Source organism: Bufo gargarizans, chromosome 2 (assembly GCF_014858855.1).
Source record: "Bufo gargarizans isolate SCDJY-AF-19 chromosome 2, ASM1485885v1, whole genome shotgun sequence".
In the NCBI taxonomy this organism is placed as follows: domain Eukaryota; kingdom Metazoa; phylum Chordata; class Amphibia; order Anura; family Bufonidae; genus Bufo; species Bufo gargarizans.
In genome coordinates, this window is record NC_058081.1 from 41,287,168 (window position 1) to 41,313,740 (window position 26,573).

The window sequence follows — 26,573 nt, forward strand, 5'->3', positions numbered from 1 at the left end:
TACACTACACACATACACATAAATATGCCCTATATACACTACACACATACACATAAATACGCCCTATGTACACTACACACATACCACCCAACTTTTAAAAGCCTAAGGAGCTAAACTATGGAATGGAGGCGCTCATCTCTAGCTGCCGCCGCCAGAGCACTGGATCGGGATTCCGCTGGTAACACGGGTCTCCGATCCGACTGTAATTATAACAGCCGAAACTGGTGAACCTGAGGGAACCGGCTGAATCCCATGCCTGCACGGAACCCTCTGTAGCCTGTGAGTGAGAGAGAAGGAGGCAGCGCTGCCTGGCTGGTAGAGAAAGCAGCATTCTGCCCAGGTGCAACAAGTAGCAGTCAGCATGCGCATCTTCAGAGCATGCAGATATTGGCTGCCAGCAGTGCCCAGCAGCATCTCACTGAGTGGTGCTGATCAGCTGTTTTGGCGCCCCTTTATCTTTCTGGAATGATGCTCTTTGTGCGGTCGCACATTTAGCACACCCCAATGGCCGGCCCTGACAGTAATAGTAAATGATGTCTGAGTGGCGCTGACATACAGCTGTGGGTATACGCAAGTTTGATTTAACATACAGCGTGTTTAAAAACACAGCTCAGCAAGGCATGTGTTATGCTTTTTCATATTCCAAAGCTTCCAAAAATTGTCTGTTATCATGGGCAGATAGTGTTGTAACAACCACTGTGTTATGGGATTTAATATATATATTTTTTTAAGTAGCTTGCTGGGGGACCAAGCACCCAAAAATGATGCCTTGGTAGGGTAAGAGAGCCTACCCATGTCACACACACAAGTATTTATTGTCAGAAGAAAATGCAGCTCATTGTGAACAAGCCTACAAAAATTCTCCCCTGTATTTGGGAGCAGCAGCAGTGCAGTGTGGATGTGGAAGGGTAGGGTAATAAGAGGCACGTGGCCGCAATAGTAGTGGCAGCAAAAGCAGCACAGCATGGAATATACAAGGCAGTAGGTCTGCTGTCTATGGGTAGTAGTAGTAAAAGTAGTAGTGGTAGTAGTGGCAGATTTGTAGCGTTAATAGGGGTGGCAGTAGGGGATTAGCAGAGAGGAGTAGCAGTTGAGGCGGTGGCGGCGGCAGTGCAGCCATATAGTGTATATTGGCAGGCAGGCAACAGCATGATGGAGGCAGCAGTAGGTTTATGGAGGATGATTGTCGGCAGGCAGCAGCAGTGGCATGATGGAGGCAGAAGCTGTAGGGAATATAATGGCGGCGGGGGCACGTTGAAGGCAGCAGCAGCCATACGGAACATGTTGATAGGCAGACAGCAGCAGTGGCATGATGGCATCAGTGGTAGGGCAGAGGCAGCAGCCTTTTGGAACATAATGGTAGGCAGACCGCAGCCACAGCATGATGGAGTTCACAGCACAAGCAGCAAGGCCAGATCTATTAATCAGCCTCAGCCAGAAGGAGTGTGTGAAAATTGCGTACACGGTGTTTCCTAGTTATAATGTAATTTGGCCTCCCTTTTGGGTGGAGGAAAACATTCCCCCATTTTGTCTTGATACTGAGGGTCTAAAAGCATGGCTTCATCTAAAAGCATGCAATCATCAGAATGCTTGAGGTCAACAGCACGCCTGTCACAGCCAGGGCCGTCTTTATTATTGATTGGACCCTGGGCATGAATTTACTGGGGCCCCCTGGATCCCGCCTTCCCACACCGTGGCATGCAATCATGCCCTCCACCACAACACACAAAAAAAAAATCCACACACCTCGTAGAGTAGTAAACTTTAATAATTACGAGTGGCCACTAGAGGTGTTCCTTGGCAGTAATGTAAATGCTGCCTTTTTTTCTGAAAAGGCAGTGTTTACATTAAAAAGCTTGCAGAGACATGCCATAGACACCAGAACTACTACATTTAACTGTTGTGGGTCTGGTGACTATAGTGTCCCTAGAATCAGCACGAAAATATCAAATAAATGGCTCTATCATTATTCTAAAAATTAAAAAAGCACAACTTCTGACACAAATATTTTGCAGATTGCTTTTTTTTTTAACAATGTGCCAGGATGCCCCCACAGTAATAGTGCTCCCAAAAGTTCCACCAATAGGAACAATTCTCTGCTAGAGCACACATGGTAGTAATAGTGCTCCTGCAGTGCCCCCAACATGCCCCAGAAGTAATAATACCCCCATAGTGCCCATACTAGTAATCATGTTCCCCATACACCCCCAGTAGTAATAAAGCCCATCATAATGCCCCCAGTAGTAATAATTCTCCTAATAATGCGCCAGTGCAAAAAATACCCCCTTTTAATGCCCACAGTTGAGCTAATGTCCCCATAGTGCCCCTATAATGTACCAGTATAAAATTCCCCTATATAGTGCCCCCAGTAAATAACCCATAGTGCTCCTCTCCCCCCTTCTTCCTAGTGCCACTCACAATGTACCAGTATAAAATGCCCCATATATAGTGCCCTAGTAGATGCCCTCAGTGTCCCCCATAATTTGCAAGTATAAAATACCCTTCTTAGTGCCCCCATAGATGAGCCCATAGTACTCTTGCCCTTTCCCCATAGTACCCCCCATAATGTGTCCAGTATAAAATTCCTCTATACAGAGCCCCCCATATAAAATACCTCTTCTTTGTGGCCTCATTAGAAGCCCCCAAAGTGTTCTTATTTTCCCTTCCCCCATAAAAATATCCCTTATTTGTTGCCTCAGTAGATGCCTGTTGTGCCTTTTCATAGGTAAATACATTGATATCCAATTAATTCTAGTCAAGATGAATGTTCATTACCTTTAAGAGCCATGCTCGACTATAGTTACAATTTTGTATGTCTTAAGTAGGCCAAAGTAAGGTCACACAAAGGTTTCTACTTTTTAGTGTTATTCTTCTCATGAATGTACTAATCTGAGAAGAGGCCTCCTTGTCTACTCTTAAATTTATGACAAGAGATAAAGATAAGCTCTATGCAGCTGGTGATAATTACCTATACAATTAGGCATTTATTAATGAAGCAAAATATATAATATTCATGTATTCATTTAATGAGCCTTAGTCCTTGGCATAAGACAATCAGTAGAACATATAATATATATTATATTATACTGTTATATGTTACGAAGACAACATGTATCCAGTATATTATTTATATTTCTCATTAGGAGAGTATTCGTCTCTAAAAGAGTGTCTGTGAAGATGTGTGTTTTGTAACAATTATTCACATCTTTGGTGTAACAGGAGGTACTGATATCTCTGTGAAAAAACAAGGAGATTCAAGTTATTTATGATACACAAATAAACAGTGTGAGAAACATTCAGAGAGACACCTAGAGGTCTGTCTCTAATTGCTACAAGTGTCAGAATTAATCCCTATAGCCTTGAATTAAAGCTTTTAAGGTCAAAATGTATATTATACCTTTATTCAGACTTACAGAAGTTAACCCTTTATACTATGATGCAAATAGCTTACACAGCAGTGCCACCTGGGTATGAGTAGGTGACATTACAACAGTAGCAAAAGTGCATTCTGGGTAAGGTTATGATGTCACATTTTTATCAATGGTCACGCCCATCCGACAATGATTGGAAAGTTCCAAATTAGGAAGGTGTGTCTAACTGATAAGTTTGTGATCATAAACCATACACAGGGGGAGAAAAGGGAACACACACAAGAAAGAGAGGAAAGAGAAGTTAAGCTCTTTAGAGGGGTCTATCAAGATGAAAGCCATGGTGAGATGTGCTATGATGGACCACCCAGCTTTCCTGGGAGCAGAAGTGAGATTCCTACTAGGACTTGGTAAGAGACACAGAGGATGATATTTCATTTTATTAAGACTAATTTGATAGTGTGGGTGAAATTATACCATCTAGATTGGCGAATAAATACATTAATTAATTTATCATCTCCATATTGAGATGTAGTCTTAGGATATTGTGAGGCTTCATTCTACCTGCAGAAGAATCAAGACTCATAATCTAGCAAAGCATTAAATAATTGCTTTTTTATATATATATATATATATATATTGATAGAACATTCTTCGCCAAGCTAAGTGATGGATTCCCACAGGAAAGACTTATTTCAAGTCCTTCCCATTTAAGATATGATCTAGCAAAGATCCTAGATCCCTGTTATTTGTCTTAATAGTCTTACCAAAGTTATATGTGTGAAAATAGTCCAGGATGGGGCGGAAGGATACAGTTATTTCTTCTAAGTTATATCCTTGAATGGATATGCACATCCTTGAGGTCATGTGATGTGTAGTTGGTTAGGGGGGGCAGAATGTATTTAGTATTCTATATTGATGTCTAGGATTAGACATGCCCATCCTGATATCATGAGGTTTCCTCTGAGCAGAAGTAATGTATATAACCTATGTTCCTATTTCGATATCCTAACCTAATAATAGCTGGGTTATAAGGTGACAAGTTATTTCCACTCACATGTATTGTTAAGCTTGTAATGCTTTATATTAATGCTATATAGATATTCATTTGCATGTATCATTGTGTTTATTTACTTATATATGTTTATAACCTTGTAACCAATAAACCTGTGTATTATTGTATAATGCAGAGCTACATTTTTATCATTAACGTCATCTCACGTCAAAGGAACTTATTTATCTGAGGAAATAGTCTGAAATAGATGCGAATTGTATCAATTAGGTTGTCTCCAATTCACCAGGTCATGATTTAAAAAATTTATGACAAATTTTATTTTTTTATGGTTAATTATTTTTATGACCATAATTAATAATTCTTAATTGAATTATTACAACCCGACATGCCCCCATAGTGCCACCAAATAATGTGCCAGTAAAAAGTGCCACCAATAATGTGCAAGTAAGAAGTGCTTCCATAGATGGCCCCACAGTGCCTCAAATAATGTGTTAGTAAAATTTTCCCCATATATGCCCCCCAATAATATGCCAGTAACAAGCACCCCCATATATGCCCACCAATCATATGCCAGTAACAAGTACCCCCATAGATGCCCCCAATCATGTGCCAGTAACAAGTGCCCCCATAGATGCCCCCCAATAATGTGCGAGTAGTAGTATTACCATATATTAAAAAATGTACACTTATACTTACCCCCATAAGGCTGGCAGCTATGCAATGCAGGCCTCTTCCGGCCTGTGTCCTTCCCTGTACGGCTCAGGTGGCGTGATGACGTAATCGCGATGCCTGCATCGGCCTTTGATAGGGGAAGGGAGACGCCCCGCCGCAGAACTTCCATCTGTATCGCTATCCTGAGGACAGCGATACAGATGACTATGGAGATGAGCGCTTCCACAATGGAAGCACTCATCTCCCTGTGCCCTGCCGCCACCCCCACGTCACCAGTGGCCAGCTTTTGGCCCCCCAGGAGCAACTGGGGCAGCTGCCCCTTTTGCCCCGCGTTAAAGACGCCCCTGGTCACAGCGTAAGCAAGCTAGCATACAAATCGTCATTCTGAACAGCTTGCCTGAGGAGACAGTTCTTTACATAGTATGGATTGCACCTAGCCTTTCTGCTCAGGGCTGGCTCCAGGTTCATGTGGGCCCTTTGGCTATAAAGACACTGTGGGCCCCCCTTGTGGTATTTTGCATAAATTACCATATTTTCCACCCTATAAGACGCACCTGCCCATAAGACGCACCTAGGTTTTTGAGGAGGAAAATAAGAAAAAAATATTTTGAACCAAAAGGTGGGCTTTTGAACTAATGGTTGTCTGTGCATGACACTATTATGTGGGATCTGTGGATGATGCACTGTTATGGGGGTCTGTGGATGGCGCACTGTTATGGGGGATCTGTGGGTGACACTGTTATGGGGGATCTGTGGGTGACACTGTTATGGGGGATCTGTTGGTGACACTGTTATGGGGGATCTGTGGGTGATACTGTTATGGGGGATCTGTGGGTGACACTGTTATGGGGGATCTGTGGGTGACCCTGTTATGAGGGATCTGTGGGTGACACTGTTATGGGGATCTCTGGATGGCTCTTATTGGGGTCTCTGGGTGACACTGTTATGGGGGATCTGTGGGTGACACTGTTATGGGGGATCTGTTGGTGACACTGTTATGGGGGATCTGTGGGTGACACTGTTATGGGGGATCTGTGGGTGACACTGTTATGGGGGATCTGTTGGTGACACTGTTATGGGGGATCTGTGGGTGACCCTGTTATGAGGGATCTGTGGGTGACACTGTTATGGGGATCTCTGGATGGCTCTTATTGGGGTCTCTGGGTGACACTGTTATGGGGATCTGTGGATGACACTGTTATGAGGGGGGGATCTGTGGATGACACATACAAACCGGATTCCAAAAAAGTTGGGACACTAAACAAATGGTGAATAAAAACGGAATGCAATGATGTGGAGGTGGCAAATGTCAATATTTTATTTGTAATAGAACGTAGATGACAGATCAAACATTTAATCCGAGTAAATGTATCATTTTAAAGGAAAAATACGTTGATTCAAATTTTCACGGTGTCAACAAATCCCCAAAAAGTTGGGACAAGTAGCAATAAGAGGCTGGAAAAAGTAAATTTGAGAATAACGAAGAGCTGGAAGACCAATTAACACTAATTAGGTCAATTGGCAACATGATTGGGTATAAAAAGAGCTTCTCAGAGTGGCAGTGTCTCTCAGAAGCCAAGATGGGTAGAGGATCACCAATTCCCACAATGTTGCGCAGAAAGATAGTGGAGCAATATCAGAAAGGTGTTACCCAGCGAAAAATTGCAAAGACTTTGCATCTATCATCATCAACTGTGCATAACATCATCCGAAGATTCAGAGAATCTGGAACAATCTCTGTGCGTAAGGGTCAAGGCCGTAAAACCATACTGGATGCCCGTGATCTCCGGGCCCTTAAACGGCACTGCACCACAAACAGGAATGCTACTGTAAAGGAAATCACAGAATGGGCTCAGGATTACTTCCAGAAACCATTGTCAGTGAACACAATCCACCGTTCCATCCGCCGTTGCCAGCTGAAACTCTACAGTGCAAAGAAGAAGCCATTTCTAAGCAAGATCCACAAGCTCAGGCGTTTTCACTGGGCCAGGGATCATTTAAAATGGAGTGTGGCAAAATGGAAGACTGTTCTGTGGTCAGACGAGTCACGATTCGAAGTTCTTTTTGGAAATCTGGGACGCCATGTCATCCGGACCAAAGAGGACTAGGACAACCCAAGTTGTTATCAACGCTCAGTTCAGAAGCCTGCATCTCTGATGGTATGGGGTTGCATGAGTGCGTGTGGCATGGGCAGCTTGCATGTCTGGAAAGGCACCATCAATGCAGAAAAATATATTCAGGTTCTAGAACAACATATGCTCCCATCCAGACGTCATCTCTTTCAGGGAAGACCCTGCATTTTTCAACAAGATAATGCCAGACCACATTCTGCATCAATCACAACATCATGGCTGCGTAGGAGAAGGATCCGGGTACTGAAATGGCCAGTCTGCAGTCCAGATCTTTCACCTATAGAGAACATTTGGCGCATCATAAAGAGGAAGGTGCAACAAAGAAGGCCCAAGACGATTGAACAGTTAGAGGCCTGTATTAGACAAGAATGCGAGAGCATTCCTATTTCTAAACTTGAGAAACTGGTCTCCTCGGTCCCCAGACGTCTGTTGAGTGTTGTAAGAAGAAGGGGAGATGCCACACAGTGGTGAAAATGGCCTTGTCCCACTTTTTGGGGATTTGTTGACACCATGAAATTCTGATTCAACATATTTTTCCCTTAAAATGGTACATTTTCTCAATTTAAACTTTTGTTCTGTGATTTATGTTCTATTCTGAATAAAATATTAGAAGTTGGCACCTCCACATCATTGCATTCAGTTTTTATTCACGATTTGTAGAGTGTCCCAACTTTTTTGGAATCCGGTTTGTATATAGCATCTCATGCTATGTGTCATCCACAGATCCCCTCCATAACAGTGTCCCTGTAGTGTGAATGACCCCCGATACAGGGGGTGGGGGTCGCATCTGGTTTTATAATGACAGCGGGGCCCGTGCAGTGACTGTATTCTACTACACGGGCCCTGCTCACTGTATATAATCATATCTGCAATTGTTAATGTATAAAAATTCTGGGTAATCAGCGCCTGTATTACTTACAAGCACTCGGTAGCAGAGAGGAGGGAGGAGGCAGGCCGGGAGGACGGGCGCTGGCAGCGTGAGTCACTACATCATGCGCCCACGCCGCCTGCTTCATTCATAAATTGGGTGGCGCAGGCGCATGACGTAGTGACTCATGCTGTCAGCGCCCGTCCTCCCGGCCTGCCTCCTCCCTCTTTTCTGCTACCGAGCGCTTGTAAGTACTACAGGTGCTGATTACCCAGAATTTTTATACATTAACAATTACAGATACGATTATATACAGTGAGCGGGGCCCGTGTAGTAGAATACAGTCACTGAACAGGCCCCGCTGTCATTATAAAACCAGATGCCAGCCTCTCCTCACTCTCAGCTGGTACACCCACCGCGCATCATTGAAAATTCGGCAAAATGCAGCATTCGCCCCATAAGACCCACTTTTTTTGGGGGGAAGTGCGTCTTATAGGGCAAAAAATACAGTACCCAGCAATGAAACTGCAGTGGGGGTCAAACTGTATGGAGGGGGCACTGGGGGACAATATACTGTATGGGGGTCACTGGGGGTAATTATACAGAATAGGGGGCACTAGGGGTCATTATAGTCTGTGAGGGGGCCAAAAGGGGTCATTATACTGTATGGGTAGCTACTGGAGTCATTATATTGAATAGGAGAGGGGGGCACTGGGGGTCATTATACTGTATGGGGGGCTCTGGGGGTTATTATACTGTATAGAGGGCCATTGTAATCACCATACTGAAATGGGGGCACTATGGTTCATTATACTGTATGGGGGGGACTGGGGGTCATTATACTGTGTTAAGGGCCCTCACACAGTATAATTACCCCCCAGTGGCCCCGTCACACAGTATAATGATCCACCCCAATGGCCCCCTTATACAGTATAATGCCCCTTCCCCCAAATGACCCCCTCACATATTGTCACGGATGATGTTGCAGATAGCTGGAAGTTATGAATAAACGTCCGACTGGCTTGATCCCAAATGAAGGAGCATATAGGTGACCCGTATAAAGCCCTAAGAGCTCACCCTGACTTCTAAGCACATACAAGGGTCTCAGAGGTAGACAATTGTATGCCCACATACCTAAGACTGTGTGACACCTGAAAACCCTATAATAGTGAGGGGACACGACTACCGTCTCCCTGCACTTCATATGGAGGGAGTCAGGGTCACCTAGAATCAAGCCAGCAAGGAAACACAATACATGAAAGGACTTATCTGAACAAGCAGCAGCAGCAGAAGCCTCCAGCAGTGAACACTTCAATCCATGAAGTAATATAAACCACAAAGTGAGGCAGTATGGGAGGGAATATAAAGGAAAGAGGATTAGTCTAAATAGGTGACACCTGGGAGGAGGAAATGAGATGAGAAAGTGAAACCAAAACAAAGAACATCATGCAAGAGGTAGAGAAGGACGTCTGTCAGACCTTCTTACAGAACTGGCGGTGACTGCAGAGAAGCCGTAGTTCATCTCCCTATCAACTTAATTGCAACCTGAAATCTCCAGATCTGGAAGTGATATAGACCAAGCACTGTCCAGAAAGGGGTTCTCAGGGTCACAGTCCAGCAGGGTGGATCAGACTCCTAGCAGCGTGTCCAGATCCAGCACCTGCCTGCTGCTCTTATAGCTCCAAAGCACGGGGGAGCACAGCTCCGGGTGCCCAGCTCCTCTACTCCCACTCTAGACAAACAGAGCGCCGGCCACTCAGAATCTCCTCCCCCTGACAGAAGCTCCAATGTGTTGGGTGTGGTTACATAGCATAACCATGCCTCTATGCAAATATTCAACACGCCAAAATGTGCAAAATGTGTGTCTACTCCTCAGGGATTGGGTCGGGGAGTCCCAGCCCTCCCCTCTTGACACACACTGTGCAGTGCCCCCCCCCCCTTCCCGAGGGAGAGTGGGCCTGGGTATGCGGGAGTCGAAAACTGAAAAGGCTCCCCAACCCCCCAATGCCAAATTCTTAATCTAACCCCTTCCCTGCAGCCTTACAAAAAAAACATACTACATTACATAAAGTACAGCACTACAAACATACAGGATAAGAAAGCGCCACACGATGTGCCCACCAATACTATACGGCAGAAACAGATAATCCCCCTTCTGCTGCCCCCCTCTTCCCCTACCTGGGCAATTGCCTCACCTCACCTCATTGGTGGTGCACCCCTGGATATAGTAGACACAGACTAGGAGTTGTAGTTCTGCAATAGCAGACACATGCTGCCTTAAAATAATCATATCTGTAAAATATGCAATTCCTGTATAAATGAGCTTATGTTTAATAACGGAAAAAATAAAGATGGTATTGAACCTATGGAAAGGTTCCATAAGCCGTGGCTCTGCACACGTTGGGAGTTGTAGTTTTAGTAGAGCACCTGTGAGTCAGGGATTAGTAGACAAGATCAACCTACTTTCCTCCAGAATCACCGGTGTCTTATACTTGATAAGTGAGCTCTTACCTTCCACCTCAGTGATCTTTCTATGCACCTTTCAGACGTCTATGACATACATCATGTAGTATCGTTGGGTATTGAGTAAGCAACCTTCTCTACGTGTCAGGCTGTAGCAGCTCCAGGATGAGCTCAGGAGTCTGTGCTTTGCTTCGAACATGTCAGATCCCCAGAGATCCACCGCACAGCAACAATTTTTTTTTTTTTTTTTTTGCTGAAGCCCTTTAATCACAGCGCTCAGCTAAAATTACAGACCGCTGCACTACACGTGGCCTGTAAACACGGGATGCCGGATGCCCTCCTCATACACCGGTCACACCGAGGACGTGCAGTCATACAATCCAGCAAGTTCCCGAGATAGGGGTGTTCATAGAAAACCAAACCTAGTGCAACCCCCCAACCTTATCTGTGCGGGGTCCAGTCATCAAGTAACAGTGGTTTAAACTGTGGTGGTCTAGGACGGTAAAGAGGTAAATGGGCACTGCCCTGGTGATCTAGGGTTGTGAAATGGTTTGAGGTCTCCAAATATCCTTCAGGGGTTGTCCAGTGGATAAAATCTTTAAGGTTAAATGAGTATTGTCTTTGTTAAAATAATTTTGTAGCGCTCTCAGCATTTCCAGAAAGACTCTGGACAACCCTTTTAAATGATATAATCATTGGCTGCTTACAGCCACCACTAGGGGGAGCTTACTGCACATAGATTTAGACCATGCCTATGGGAGTTCCCTGACAATGGCTGAGGGGAATATACAGGAAAAATAAATGAGGTTGGCTCTGCACTTGCACACCTCTGCATATCCCGGAGGTGATCTAGAGAAAAATTATTCCGTATCAGCTCCATTTGCAGCAATAATGCAAAAAACAAGTCATTATCGTTATTAGAATCCAATCTGTTTATTATATTCCTTTAAAAGCCGCCATAGGGCAAAAAGGGCAAAAAGGGCAAAAAGACTCTTACGAGTTTGGGGTGAGTAAAATGACCAGTACAAGTGAGAGGCTGATGTCATGGCTTAAAGAGGTTATTATGCACTGATTGATTAAAAGTGAGAGGAGGAAAAGTCCATGTGCTCCACTCAGTACTAGGCCTCAAGCTCCAGAGACTGACCATCTCTGCATGGTCTACCAAGAGAGAACCAGCTTTACGTTGAAATATTCTTGGAGAGGGAAAGTAAAATGAAGTTCCAGAATGTGTAACGGCCAAGAAGGCAGAGTCAGTAAGGTACACTGCTATCAAAAGCTAACAACATAACTGCTGTGAGGGGACTACTGCTAAGTCCTCATCCACACTTAGATACAACCTGGTCATTTCCCTTATTCTGCAGAGATACTTGGCCTATACCCATAGAAAACCATCTAGAGAAGATTTGCACTGTCCATTGTTGGAACCATGTTCTGAGACTGTTGGAAGTACTACAACCCTCATTTTGCACTACAATTTATTATGTTGAATCTGGCCTGGTTACTGACTCCTACACCATACGCTGCAAATGTTGACACCAAGGGCACCCCAAACTACCATCAGACAGGAGCCCTAACACAGGGGAAGAAAGGGTACACCCTCTTTTCTGCACTGGCCTTGGGGAGCAACAGTGCATCTGCTCCGGCTCCTCAGGGGCTTGTTGCACGTGTACAAGTTGCAAAATATGTGATGCACAACTAGATATTAATGTATGCAAAAACACATTTGGGATATGTTGAATCCCATAGCATGTTTGCTGCATCCAGGAGCGGACTGGGAACTTAAAGTGGTCCTGGAAAAAATACAAAAAGTTGCCCCGTTTTGTAGTCGAGTCCAAACTGAGTGAAGGCAAGGCCAGCAATACCATATTGTGGCACATTATACCACCCCAACAGAGCCAAATACCACAGTCCATCACAAAATACTGCCAGCAGCACAACATATATCCCCAAAAACGTTCACTGGCCGGCAGTGAGGAGGACTCAGGCGGCCCCCCTGGGCATTGGCCCACCAGAAAATTACCCTATAAGGTCTATGGCCGTTCCGCTCCTGGCTGCATCACAACATTTTGTACAGAAACACGCAGGCAGTCGGTTCTCTGCAGATTTTTAGACATTGAAAAAGTGCACAGACCATGCTGCGGTGGAGACCAGAGATATAAAGTATGCAAGAAAGAGGCATACTGGACTTTTAACATCTGCAAAACATTCTTATGCAATTTTATTATGAAGAACATAGAGTTTTCAAAAATAAAAAACTTCTTAGTTTTTTGGGCTTCCCGAAAGTATTTTTTCAGGTATATTATTTCATGTTTCAGCTGCACAGGTAGATGCATTTCACTCAGAAGCAGGGAGTGTCTTCCTTCTGTGGAATCTCCCAGCACTGTATTTGTGTGACTTCTTTTCCCTAACTTGCCACTATGTTTGTTTTTAGCTCTGACGCGCCCCCATTTCCTCTCTGCCGTCTTTTGTGTCTGTGTTACTAGGGATAGATCTTGCCTGACAACAGGCAGTGGACTGCAAATTAAGTGGAAGTGGGACTTCTAGTGGCCATAATTTTACAGTATTTTTCCAGGTGGATGCAGGCAGATTTTTTAAATTAAGTGATTTAGAAATTTGGTAGTTACACCATTCTCTATTAAATTAAAATAATTGTGTGAAAGTACAGTGACTCTTTAAGCCACGGCAGCAGACTCTCGCCTGTACTGCTCATACGCTATAATACTGGAACGTGGTTAATAGGGGATAGGTCATCAGTTAAAAAGTCTTGGAAAGCCCCTTGGAAAACCTGGTTGGGGATCAGTCCCTTCTGCACTGACTACAGTAATTTTGCATGTATAATATATTCCATAAGGCTGATCACATATAGTACAGACCAAAAGTTTGGACACACCTTCTCATTCAAGGAGTTTTCTTTATTTTCATGACTATGAAAATTGTAGATTCACACTGAAGGCATCAAAACTATGAATTAACACATGTGGAATTATATACATAACAAAAAAGTGTGAAACAACTAAAAATATGTCATATTCTAGGTTCTTCAAAGTAGCCACCTTCATCTTTGATTACTGCTTTGCATACTCTTGGCATTCTCTTGATGAGCTTCAAGAGGTAGTCACCTGAAATGTTTTTCACTTCACAGGTGTGCCCTGTCAGGTTTAATAAGTGGGATTTCTTGCCTTATAAATGGGGTTGGGACCATCAGTTGCGTTGAGGAGAAGGCAGGTGGATACACAGCTGATTGTCCTACTGAATAGACTGTTAGAATTTGTATTATGGCAAGAAAAAAGCAGCTAAGTAAAGAAAAACGAGTGGCCATCATTACTTTAAGAAATGAAGGTCAGTCAGTCCGAAAAATTAGGAAAACTTTGAAAGTGTCCCCATGTGCAGTCACAAAAACCATCAAGCGCTACAAAGAAGCTGGCTCACATGCGGACCGCCCCAGGAAAGGAAGACCAAGAGTCACCTTTGCTGCGGAGGATAAGTTCATCTGAGTCACCAGCCTCAGAAATCACAGGTTAACAGCAGCTCAGATTAGAGACCAGGTCAATGCCACACAGAGTTCTAACAGCAGACACATCTCTAGAACAACTGTTAAGAGGAGACTGTGTGAATCAGGCCTTCATGGTAGAATATCTGCTAGGAAACCACTGCTAAGGACAGGCAACAAGCAGAAGAGACTTGTTTGGGCTAAAGAACACAAGGAAAGGACATTAGACCAGTGGAAATCTGTGCTTTGGTCTGATGAGTCCAAATTTGAGATCTTTGGTTCCAACCACGGTGTCTTTGTAACATAGTAACATAGTACATAAGGCCGAAAAAAGACATTTGTCCATCCAGTTCGGCCTGTTATCCCGCAAGTTGATCCAGAGGAAGACCCCTCTCTAGTAGCTATAGCCTGTAATATTATTAAGCTCCAGAAATACGTCCATGGCCCTCTTGAATTCCTTTATTGTACTCACCATCACCACCTCCTCAGGCAGAGAGTTCCATATTCTCACTGCTCTTACCGTAAAGAATCCTTTTCTATGTTTGTGTACAAACCTTCTTTCCTCCAGGCGCAGAGGATGTCCCCTCGTCACAGTCACAGTCCTGGGGATAATTTGTGCGACGCAGAAAAGGTGAACGGATGGACTCTACATGCCTGGTTCCCACCGTGAAGCATGGAGGAGGAGGTGTGATGGTGTGGGGGTGCTTTGCTGGTGACATTGTTGGGGATTTATTCAAAATTGAAGGCATACTGAACCAGCATGGCTACCACAGCATCTTGCAGCGGCATGCTATTCCATCCGGTTTGCGTTTAGTTGGACCATCATTTATTTTTCAACAGGACAATGACCCCAAACACACCTCCAGGCTGTGTAAGGGCTATTTGACCATGAAGGAGAGTGATGGGGTGCTGCGCCAGATGACCTGGCCTCTACAGTCACCGGACCTGAACCCAATCGAGATGGTTTGGAGTGAGCTGGACCGCAGAGTGAAGGCAAAAGGGCCAACAAGTGCTAAGCATCTCTGGGAACTCCTTCAAGACTGTTGGACGACCATTTCAGGTGACTACCTCTTGAAGCTCATCAAGAGAATGCCAAGAGTGTGCAAAGCAGTAATCAAAGCAAAAGGTGGCTACTTTGAAGAACCTAGAATATGACATATTTTCAGTTGTTTCACACCTTTTTGTTATGTATATAATTCCACATGTGTTAATTCATAGTTTTGATGCCTTCAGTGTGAATCTACAATTTTCATAGTCATGAAAATAAAGAAAACTCTTTGAATGAGAAGGTGTGTCCAAACTTTTGGTCTGTACTGTATATATAGTATACTGTCCTGTAGTGTGTGTGTGTGTGTATATATATATATATATATATATATATATATATATATATAAAAATACTGCCCTCTTTAGCGTGTATATATATATATATATATTAATTATACTGTACTCTGTAGTATATACATATATATTATACTGTCCTCTGTAGTATACAGTATACTGTCCTCTGTAGTATATATACAGTATATTGTCCTCTTTAGTATATATACAGTATAGTGTCCTCTGTAGTATATATACAGTATAGTGTCCTCTGTAGTATATATACAGTATAGTTTCCTCTTTAGTATATATACAGTATACTGTCCTCTGTAGTATATAAACAGTATAGTGTCCTCTGTAGTATATATACAGCATACTGTCCTCTGTAGTATATATACAGTATACTGTCCTCTGTAGTATATATACTGTATAGTGTCCTCTGTAGTATTTATACAGTATAGTGTCCTCTGTAGTATATATACAGTATACTGCCCTCTGTAGTATATATACAGTATACTGTCCTCTGTAGTATTTATACAGTATAGTGTCCTCTGTAGTATATATACAGTATACTGCCCTCTGTAGTATATATACTGTATACTATCCTCTGTAGTATATATACAGTATACTGTCCTCTGTAGTACATATCAAACTTACAAATATATATAAGACAGCTCTCACCTTTGCTGCTTTCACGGAAGCTCTGGCCTAGTCCGGACTTGACTGTATACAAATGTAATCCAAAGAAAAAACTTGTGGTCCAGCTTCTCATAAAAACTTGCAGCTTTATTAATAACAATAAAAAAACTGTTATCCAAACACAAATCTCATACAAGATCCACGATGTCTACGCGTTTCGGACTCCACAATGTCGGTCCTTACTCATCACATACAGAAAAGTGAATGTCCATCTCTCTTTAAACATACGGTGCCCCAGGTAATCAGGACTTCGGCATCACATGCTCAGAATGGGAGGAGAACTGGTCAGACACCAAAAACCAACACCCAATGCATCAGGAAGAAAATACAACATGTATATAGTGCTGAAAAACTATAAAGATATTTTTTTTACGATATTGTAAAATCAGATCGTGTTTTCTGTTCAGAAAGGTGAGAAAGCAACTTCCCAATTCAAACGTCCGATGCGCCCCACGGCTGAGGAGTTTGTGATCTCCTCCTCTGATGGGAAGAGTAACCCTTTCCACTCCCTGAACAGAAAACGCTCTTGTATCTCCTTTGTGCACAGGGGCAAAGTGATAACTGGCGGCAGATACACTGCGACTTTCAGAATGTGGTATATCTGATAAATGTTTGCGTATTCTGCTTTTTATTTGTTTTTTAGTGCAACCTACATATTGTAGAAGACGATCTCTGCAGGTGATTAAATAACCGGCATAATCAGTGTTACCGTTCAGATATTGTCTCATGGAGTCATTCTTCCCATTCACAGTAGATGTCACATTGTGACACACTGACATGTCTTTACAGCGGATACATCTGTCACTGACACATTTATAGGTGAGACACATAGGTGATCGTTCCTGGAAAAGGCTGGGGCTGATTTTTTGTCCTATGGTTGCAGCTCTGCGGGCCACACATTTAACACACTTCATCAGGGGCGTTGCTAGGGTCTAAAGACATCCGGGGCACGAGCCCACGTGAAGCCACGCTCCCACCCCACCCCAGCCCATGAAGCCACGCCCATTATCGGCATCGGGGGCTTTTACAGTAGTGAATGGGGGAATGCTGAAAGGGGTTAATAACTACAGTGAAGGGCCTAGCTGTCTGGGCAACCCCACAGATCATCTTAACCTATGGTCAGCCTAATTTAAAATGAAGCAAACCCCCCAACTATAAACTAATCACAGAAGTTGGAACCCATCAACCCCCCTTGTACTTGTTCCGCTACTTGCAGGCTGAGCGGGCATGAGTTCAGAACTTCGGCCACGCGTGTATGTATGTATATATTACACATACACACACATATATATAAACAGTCAGGTCCATAAATATTGGGACATCGACACAATTCTAACATTTTTGGCTCTATAAACCACCACAATGGATTTGAAATGAAACGGACAAGATGTGCTTAAACTGCAGACTGTCAGGTTTAATTTGAGGGTATTTACATCCAAATCAGGTGAACGGTGCAGGAATTACAACAGTTTGCATATGTGCCTCCCACTTGTTAATGGGCCAAAAGTAATGGGACAATTGGCTTCTCAGCTGTTCCATGGCCAGGTGTGTGTTATTCCCTCATTATCCCAATTACAATGAGCAGATAAAAGGTCCAGAGTTAAAATCAAAACAAACCCATCAGAGAGATAGCAAAAACATTAGGCGTGGCCAAAACAACTGTTTGGAACATTCTTAAAAAGAACGTTTGCACCAAAAGCCCAGAAGACCAGGGAAAACAACTGTGGTAGATGACCGAAGAATTCTTTCCCTGGGGAAGAAAACACCCTTCACAACAGTTGGCCAGATCAAGAACACTCTCCAGGAGGTAGGTGTATGTGTGTCAAAGTCAACAATCAAGAGAAGACTTCACCAGAGTGAATACAGAGCGTTCACCACAAGATGTAAACCATTGGTGAGCCTCAAAAACAGGAAGGCCAGATTAGAGTTTGCCAAACGACATCTAAAAAAGCCTTCACAGTTCTGGAACAACATCCTATTGTCACGTACCGGCAGGACAGGTGGTGGATCCTCTGGACCAGAGAGGCGATGGCGCGGGTTGTACTAAAGGACCGGTTCTAAGCAGTTACTGGTCTTCACCAGAGCCCGCCGCAAAGCTGGATGGATTTCCTGCGGTGGTAACTACCAGGTCGTGTCCCCTAGTAACAACTCGACCTCTCTGGCAGCTGATAAGGCGTGGTACACAGGGAAAAGGCAAGAGCGTAGTCGGACGTAGCAGAGGTCAGGGCAGGCGGCAAAGGTTCAAAGGCGAGTAGACGGTAGCAACGGGTTCGGCAACAGGCAAGGCAAACTAACACACTAGGGAACGCTTTCTCTGAGGCACAAGGCACAAAGATCCGGCAGAAAGCTGTGGGAGGAGAAGGTATAAATGGGCAGTGCACAGGTGCAGCCTAATTAAGTCAGCACTGCCTCTCACAAACCTTAACCCTTAATAGCCCCTTTGGACCAGGCACCAATCACTGGCGCACTGGCCCTTTGAATCTAAGAGTCTTGATGCGCGCGCACCTTAGAGAGCGAGGACGCACACGCCAAGACACTGCCGAGTGCTGCCTGGATGCATACGCTGTGAGCGCTCCGAGGCCAGCAGGGGACCCGGAGCGCTCAGCATAACACCTATGGACAGATTAGACCAAGATCAACTTGTACCAGAGTGATGGGAAGAGAAGAGTTTGGAGACGGAAAGGAGCTGCTCATGATCCTAAGCATACCACCTCATCAGTGAAGCATGGTGGTGGTAGTGTCATGGCGTGGGCATGTATGGCTGCCAATGGAACTGGTTCTCTTGTATTTATTGATGATGTGACTGCTGACAAAAGCAGCAGGATAAATTCTGAAGTGTTTCGGGCAATATTATCTGCTCATATTCAGCCAATTGCTTCAGAACTCCATGGACGGCGCTTCACAGTGCAGATGGACAATGACCCAAAGCATACTGCAAAAGCAACCAAAGAGTTTTTTTAAGTGAAAGAAGTGGAATGTTATGCAATGGTCAAGTCAGTGAATCCGATTGAGCATGCATTTCACTTGCTGAAGACAAAACTGAAGGGAAAATGCCCCAAGAACAAGCAGGAACTGAAGACAGTTGCAGTAGAGGCCTGGCAGAGCATCACCAGGGATGAAACCCAGTGTCTGGTGATGTCTATGCGTTCCAGACTTCAGGCTGTAATTGACTGCAAAGGATTTGCAACCAAGTATTAAAAAGTGAAAGTTTGATTTATGATTATTATTCTGTCCCATTACTTTTTGTCCCTTAACAAGTGGGAGGCACATATGCAAACTGTTGTAATTCCTACACCGTTCACCTGATTTGGATGTAAATACCCTCAAATTAAAGCTGCCAGTCTGCAGGTAAAGCACATCTTGTTTGTTTCATTTCAAATCCATTGTGGTGGTGTATAGAGCCAAAAATGTTAGAATTGTGTCCATGTCCCAATACTTTTGGACCTGACTGTATATACACAAATACACTCTGTATACATACATACAGACCCGCACTATATATCAATATAATGTAGGGCCCTATAAGACACACCTAGGTTTTAGAGAGGGACAATAAGAAAAAAAAAATTTTCATTACACCCGAGGTCAGACCACCAATCAGACCCCCAATGTTAATCAGACCTTAGCTGACAGCCCCAATAAGACCCCCAATGTTAATAAGACCCCAATAAGACTTCAGATCAGACCCCAATATGATTGATCCCCAATCAGACCTTAGATAAGAGCCCCAGTGCCCCTCTTCAGCCCCCAGTGCCTCATATCAGGTACCAGTGCCTCATATCAGCCCCCAGTGCCCCTCTTCAGCCCCCCAGCAGCCTCTCTCCAGCCCCAGTGCCTCAAATCAGCCCCCCAGTGCCTCTCTTTAGCCCCCAGTGCCTCATATCAGCCCCCTAGCAACCTCTCTTTAGCCCCCCAGTGCCTCACATCAGGCCACGTTTTCTCCCTCCAGCTACATACCATGTCATCCATAGACCCCATCAGTGTCATCCACAGATCCCCATCAGTGTCATCCACAGATCCCCATCAGTGTCATCCACAGATCCCCATCAGTGTCATCCACAGATCCCCATCAGTGTCATCCACAGATCCCCGTCAGTGTCATCCACAGATCCCCGTCAGTGTCACCCACAGATCCCCATCAGTGTCACCCACAGATCCCCATCAGGGTCACCCACAGATCCCCATCAGTGTCACCCACAGATCCCCATCAGTGTCAACCACAGATCCCCATCAGTGTCACCCACAGATCCCCATCAGTGTCACCCACAGATCCCCATCAGTGTCACCCACAGATCCCCATCAGTGTCACCCACAGATCCCCATCAGTGTCACCCACAGATCCCCATCAGTGTCATCCACAGATCTCCATCAGTGTCATCCACAGATCCCCATCAGTGTTATCTACTGATCCCCCATAAATGTCATCCACCGATCCCCATCAGTGTCATCCACAGATCCACATTAGTGTCATCCACAGATCCCCTCCCTACCCAGCGCCGCCTCCTAGCTAATTTATTCACTTCACTTGCCTCTGTGTAATTGCAGAGAAGAGCCTTAATCTTGCACAGGCGCACTGGCAGAGGCATCATCGAACGAGGTGCGCTGGAAGACAGCGCATGCGCACTTTGCTTCACGATGCCTCCTCTGCCAGTGCGCCTGTGCGAGATTACACAGAGGCAAGTGAAGTGAATAAATTAGCTAGGAGGCGGCGCCGCGGGTTGGGGGCTGGCGCCTTCAGCAAGAGTGCGCTCTAAAACATTCGAGGCACTGGACAAAACATTCGGGGCTCCAGCCCCGAATGTTTTGACCTAACGACACCCCTTCCGGTCATTGACTAACCCTTTCCACTCCTGGTCTGAGTTTAATACAGGGAGATGTCGCTGTATGATATCACTAATCTCCGGGTATTCCTTACTGTAACCTGTCACAAAAGTTGTTTGCTTCCCTTTTTTATCTTTTTTTGTTATTTTCATATCCGAAACTGCCTTTTGAGGAAATATTAATTTCTTTTTGTCTAAAGAGAGAATCAATTTTTTGGCCTCCTCTATAGACCGTGTAGCATAATTTCTCGCAAGCAATCTGCTACCGATATTATCTGCTTCCCATATAAATGCGGTACTATCCGAACAGTTGCATCTTGCTTTTCGCCACTTAGTCTGTTCCTTGTCACATGAGGTAGGTGACATGAAGTCGCTAAAAGGGTAGTATTGCCAGCCGTCTTTTTTCTATGGGTTGATGTTGAAATTGCGGAATTGGCGGTATCACCATATAAATGCAGGTCCAGAAATACTATAGATTTCGGATCATGATGGATGCTAAATTTGATTGTATCTATCCCCTCATTGAAATATTCAGCTGAAGCTGGAATGTCCGCCACATCACCGACCCATATCATCCACAGATCGTCTATGTAGCGTCCATACCACTTGATATTATCTAAAAAAGGTTCGCTTCCGTAAATAAAAACTGTCTTTCCCACCAAGCCATGAAAATATTAGCTATAGAAAGCGAAAATGTTGCCCCCATAGAGACTCCTGCCAGCTGCAAATAATACTCCCCATTAAACATGAAAAAATTATGCTTGAGTAAAAATTGCGTAACCTTACAAATATGATCTTGGAGCTGTGTGGTATAATCACTATCAGAAACCACTGTAAAGCTTGTATCGCTAATTGATGGGGAATATCGGTATATAGCGATACCACATCTGCTGTTATCCATTCATAATTAGCATTCTAACATCTAAACTGTCGCAGGCTTGCAATACAGTACGTGAATCTTTCAAATATCCGGGAATTAGCGGTACCAAAGGTTGCAGGAGAGAATCTACCCACTCTGATCATTTCTCAGAGTAAGAACTAAAGATGAGCGAATCGAATCAGACAAAGTGGAATTCGATCCGAATTTCAGGAAAAATTCGATTAGCAATGTGGTAACAAATCGCAAAAAAAAGGCGGCTACACGTTTGAGGACATGGGGCAAGGAACTCTGGGAAGGCGGTCTGACCCATAATGCCAAGCATGCAGCCAATCAGCAGCCAGCCAGCTCTGTGATGTCACAGTCCTATAAATATGGCAGCCATTTTATATTCTGCTATTTTCAAGCGTTCTGAGTGCAGGGACAGACGTGAGAAGGCACTAGGGACAGCAAATGGAAAAACCTCGTAAAAAAAAAAAAAAAACTGAAAACTGAAAAAACTATTTATAAGTGCAGTGAAAGGATCGGGAGGAATCATTTCACAGCATCTTAGTGCAGGGAGATACGTCAGAAGGCGCTAGGGACAGTGAGGGGAAAATGATTTAAGTGCAGGGAAAGATAATTTAGGGATCAAAATAGCCATTATACAGCTCTGTCATTCCAGCAATGTGTTCTTGGGGTGCAAGTGCTATTGTAAGATCCTCACCTGCTTTGCACTCCAGGGGAACCAAGAGGGGTCCTCGTGGAGTTGCGGGACAGGTTATGCGTGTCTCTGATGCACCAGCGCTGACCCCTTTGCGAGCCAGTGCGGAGATGCGTTCGCGTGGACATCAGAGGGGAGGACCGTCGGAGTCCCGGGGACAGAGTGGCCAGGCGAGTGACAAGACGCCGCGGCCAGGGTTGTCTCCAGTGTCTCCTGCGACTTCCGTTTCCACATCTGGGTCCACGCGCTCGCATACTCGCGCTGAGTCAATCATGCGTCCGTGCGTACGCACGAGGGCAGGTTCGCAAAGGGATACACGGTCGCGAGTACGTGCTTCTTATGCACTTCGTCGACCAGTGGCGCATATTATACTGACTCACAAGAGCAAAGTGGATTAGGGAGCCAGCCATGGGTTAATCAACTTGTGATTGCCTTAGGCCTTGTACTCAGGTGCAGGGCAATTTGTTCACCTATGGTAGTGGACACTTGGCACCCTGGGATTGGTCAGCAGGCATTTAAAAGGAGGTCTCTCAGGGTGATCAGTGCCCACTGTTATTTTCCCTCAACCAGGTATAGGTCACAACTCCTAGTGACTGAAGACTGCCAGGAACTTTGTCCTTACAGCGGACCCAAGATCTGGAGTGACTCGACTGCCAAGTGCACAGCATCATTCAGCACTGGTTGGGACTATTCCTGGAATCTCCTTGCCTGGTTTTTTGTTATTATTCCTTGTTACCAGCAAGTGTCCTGGACGTTTATGTTTCTGGTGAATAAACACCTTTTTGCTTTCATCACTGGTCTGTTTGTTGGTGCCTTGCATTACAGAACAGTGGGCCCAACTAACAGTTGCCATGGACAAGATCCAGCAGCAGCTGAAATGAATTAACGGGAGCCGTTAACCTGCTGTTCCAACGACGCCCAAATATACCAGCAGCCGCTGCAGCGCAAATCCAAGAGCAACTGACAACTGTGATGGAGGAGGTTCAGCAGCTTATCCAGGGAGCCTCAGCACTACCCGTCACTATCGCAAGGCATCAAACAGAACCTAAGATCCCTCTGCCTGACCCCTTCACAGGAGAGCGACAGGAGTTCTTAAACTTCAGGGACTCCTGTCTCCTTTATTTCCAGTTACGACCGATGGCTTCTGGCACTCTCAGGCAGAGAATTGGGATTGTAATGTCACTGCTACGTGGAGACCCCCAACGTTGGGCATTTAACTTGCCTCAAGACCATACAGCTTTTTCGTCAGTGGATGCCTTCTTCGAGGCTATGGCTGTGATTTACGATGACCCGGATCGTACTCGCTACCGCAGAGACCAATCTTGAGCATATTCAACAAGGCCGCCGCCCAGCTGAAGAATACGCTGCAGAATTCAGGCGATGGGCAGCTTTCACCACCTGGGGCGACGCAGCCCTACGCCATCGCTTCCGTTTGGGACTTTCGGATGCGGTCCGGGATCTTCTTTTGGCCTTGCCTACCCCCTTCTCGTTGGAAATGGCTATCTCTCAGGCAATCGATGCCGACAGGCGAATCCGTGAGAGGCGAGTGGAACGGTCGTCTCGGTTTTCATCCTCTCGACCACATCCAGGGCCTCTAAAATCGGCCGAAGAGCCAATGGAGGTTGGATCCTCCCATCTCACACAGGCAGAACGAGCTTCGTCGCCAACAGAAAGGCCTGTGCCTATTTTGCGGGAAGTCTGGACACCTCGTTAAAACCTGTCCCCTCCTGCCGGCGGGAAACGAATGAACCTAGGGGGCATAGAGGAGAACCCCCTAGGTGCTATTATCCCTCCTCCAAGCCGGGTGATGGTATCCATATCCTTACGGTGGCAAGACAAGGTCCATGAGTTGTCAGCACTAATCGATTCTGGGGCCGCTGGGAATTTTGTGGACTCAACCTTGGTTCGTCGACTTGGCATCCCGTTGATCCAGCCGAAAACCACCATGTCAGTGACCGCGATTGATGGTTCCCCTCTTCAAGATGGTCGTGCAGTGTGGATGACTCCGGGAATACAGGTAACGGGGGGGGGGCTGATCATCGGGAGACCTTAAGCCTTTTTGTCCTTGACATGCCATCCACTCCCGTGATTTTGGGTCTCCCTTGGTTAAGGCTCCATAATCCAGTAGTGGACTGGCGCTCGGGTCTTATCTGTCAGTGGAGTACGGAATGCCTTACTAAGTGCATTCGTCCCGACCTGTCACTAGCCTCCATGGAAGTATTAAGTACTTTACCACAGCAGTATCATAATTTCCGAGATGTGTTCAGTCCTCAGGGGGCTGATGTATTACCTCCCCACAGGTCATATGATTGTCCTATAGACCTGTTGCCAGGCACCATGCCACCACGAGGGCATCTTTATAATCTCACTGGGCCTGAGGTTCAGGCTCAGCGGGAGTATATTAAAGAGAACCATGAGAAGAATTTCATTCGTCCATCCACTTCCCCTGCTGGAGCTGGATTCTTCTTTGTGGAGAAGAAGGATGGAGGCTTGAGACCTTGCATCGATTATCGTGCCCTTAATCGGATTACGGTGAAGAATCGGTATCCACTGCCTCTGATTGATGATCTGTTTTCTCAGGTGGCAGGGGCCCGAGTCTTCACCAAACTCGATTTAAGGGGTGCTTATAATTTAGTTCGCATTAGAGAGGGTGACGAATGGAAGACCGCATTTAATACCAGAGACGGGCATTACGAGTATCTCGTGATGCCTTTCGGTCTCTGTAATGCTCCCACGGTCTTCCAGGAGTTCATCAACGATGTTCTCAGAGATTTCTTGGATAGATGTGTTGTTGTCTATCTAGATGACATACTAATCTACTCCTCGGATCTGGTCTCTCATCGGAGACACGTGTGTCAGGTTTTCCAGAAGCTGAGGGAGAACCGCCTCTATGCCAAACTTGAGAAGTGTCTGTTTGAGGTGAAGGAGTTGCCTTTCCTGGGGTACATTATCTCAGAAAAGGGATTGGCTATGGACCCATCCAAACTTTCTGCTGTCTTGGATTGGCCTCAACCTAAGGATCTTAAGGGGTTGCAGCGTTTCTTAGGCTTAGCCAACTTCTACCGCAAGTTTATTAAGAATTTTTCTGCGATAGTAGTACCTCTCACCAACCTCACTAAGAAGGGAGCTAATCCTTCTAAGTGGACGAGAGAGGCAGTCAGAGCCTTTGAGACGCTGAAACAGGCCTTTTGCACGGCACCAATTCTTACTCATCCAGACACCTCCAGACCTTTTGTTCTCGAGGTCGATGCCTCAGAGGTCGGTGTAGGGGCAGTTCTCTCACAGTATTCTGGGGACCCCGAGAGGTTACATCCCTGTGCCTTCTTCTCTCGGAAGCTCTCTCCAGCCGAGTGTAATTATGATATCGGCAATAGAGAGCTTCTGGGAGTAAGATTGGCTTTTCAAGAGTGGAGACATTGGCTAGAGGGTGCAGAACATCCCATCACGGTTTACACTGACCACAAAAATTTGGAGTATCTAGAGAGTGCCAAAAGACTCAACTCCCGACAAGCCAGGTGGGCATTGTTTTTCACCCTGCTTCAATTTCCGCCTCACTTATAAACCAGGTTCCAAAAACGTGAAGGCAGATGCCCTGTCCCGCTGCTTCCCTGAGGCTGCTTCCGTCCTGGACTCTGAGCCAGAAACCATTCTCCCAACTAAATGTTTTCTTGCTGCCCTGGGGGCCGCAGAAGTAATGGAGGACTTGTCCTCTCTTCTTGAGCCCTCACAGGCAGAGAGTCCACCTGACAAACCCGAGGGTCGATGGTTCGTACCCATTAACCTTCGATTGGAGGTCATCCGACAGCTTCATGACTCAAAGTCTGCCGGGCATTTGGGTGTTAAAAAAACACTTGCCCTTGTTAAACGTCACGTGTGGTGGCCCAACATGTCCGTGGATGTTAAGGCCTATATCCAGGCATGTACTGTTTGCGCCAGATGTAAACCGTCTCGGTCTGCCCCTTCTGGGACTTTACTCCCACTGCCTATTCCCCAGGCTCCATGGACTCACATTTCCATGAATTTCATCACAGATTTGCCAAGGTCCTCTGGAAGTATGGTAATCTGGGTAGTGGTGGACCGTTTTAGTAAAATGGCCCATTTTATCCCACTCCCTGGATTGCCCTCGGCCAGAGAATTGGCAGATCT

The 26,573-nt window shown here is 45.3% G+C and overlaps 1 protein-coding gene across 1 annotated transcript in view; it reads right to left on the reverse strand.

The window, feature by feature from the left end:
• The window catches only part of LOC122929304 (beta-1,3-galactosyltransferase 2-like), a 43,885-nt gene extending 27,703 nt beyond the window's left edge, over positions 1-16,182 (reverse strand). Inside the window, exon 1 of the mRNA XM_044282823.1 lies at positions 16,010-16,182. Coding sequence (XP_044138758.1) covers positions 16,010-16,100 — 91 coding nt within the window. The 5' untranslated portion in view covers positions 16,101-16,182. The remainder of the gene's footprint in view (positions 1-16,009) is intronic.
• Positions 16,183-26,573: the final 10,391 nt, after the last annotated feature.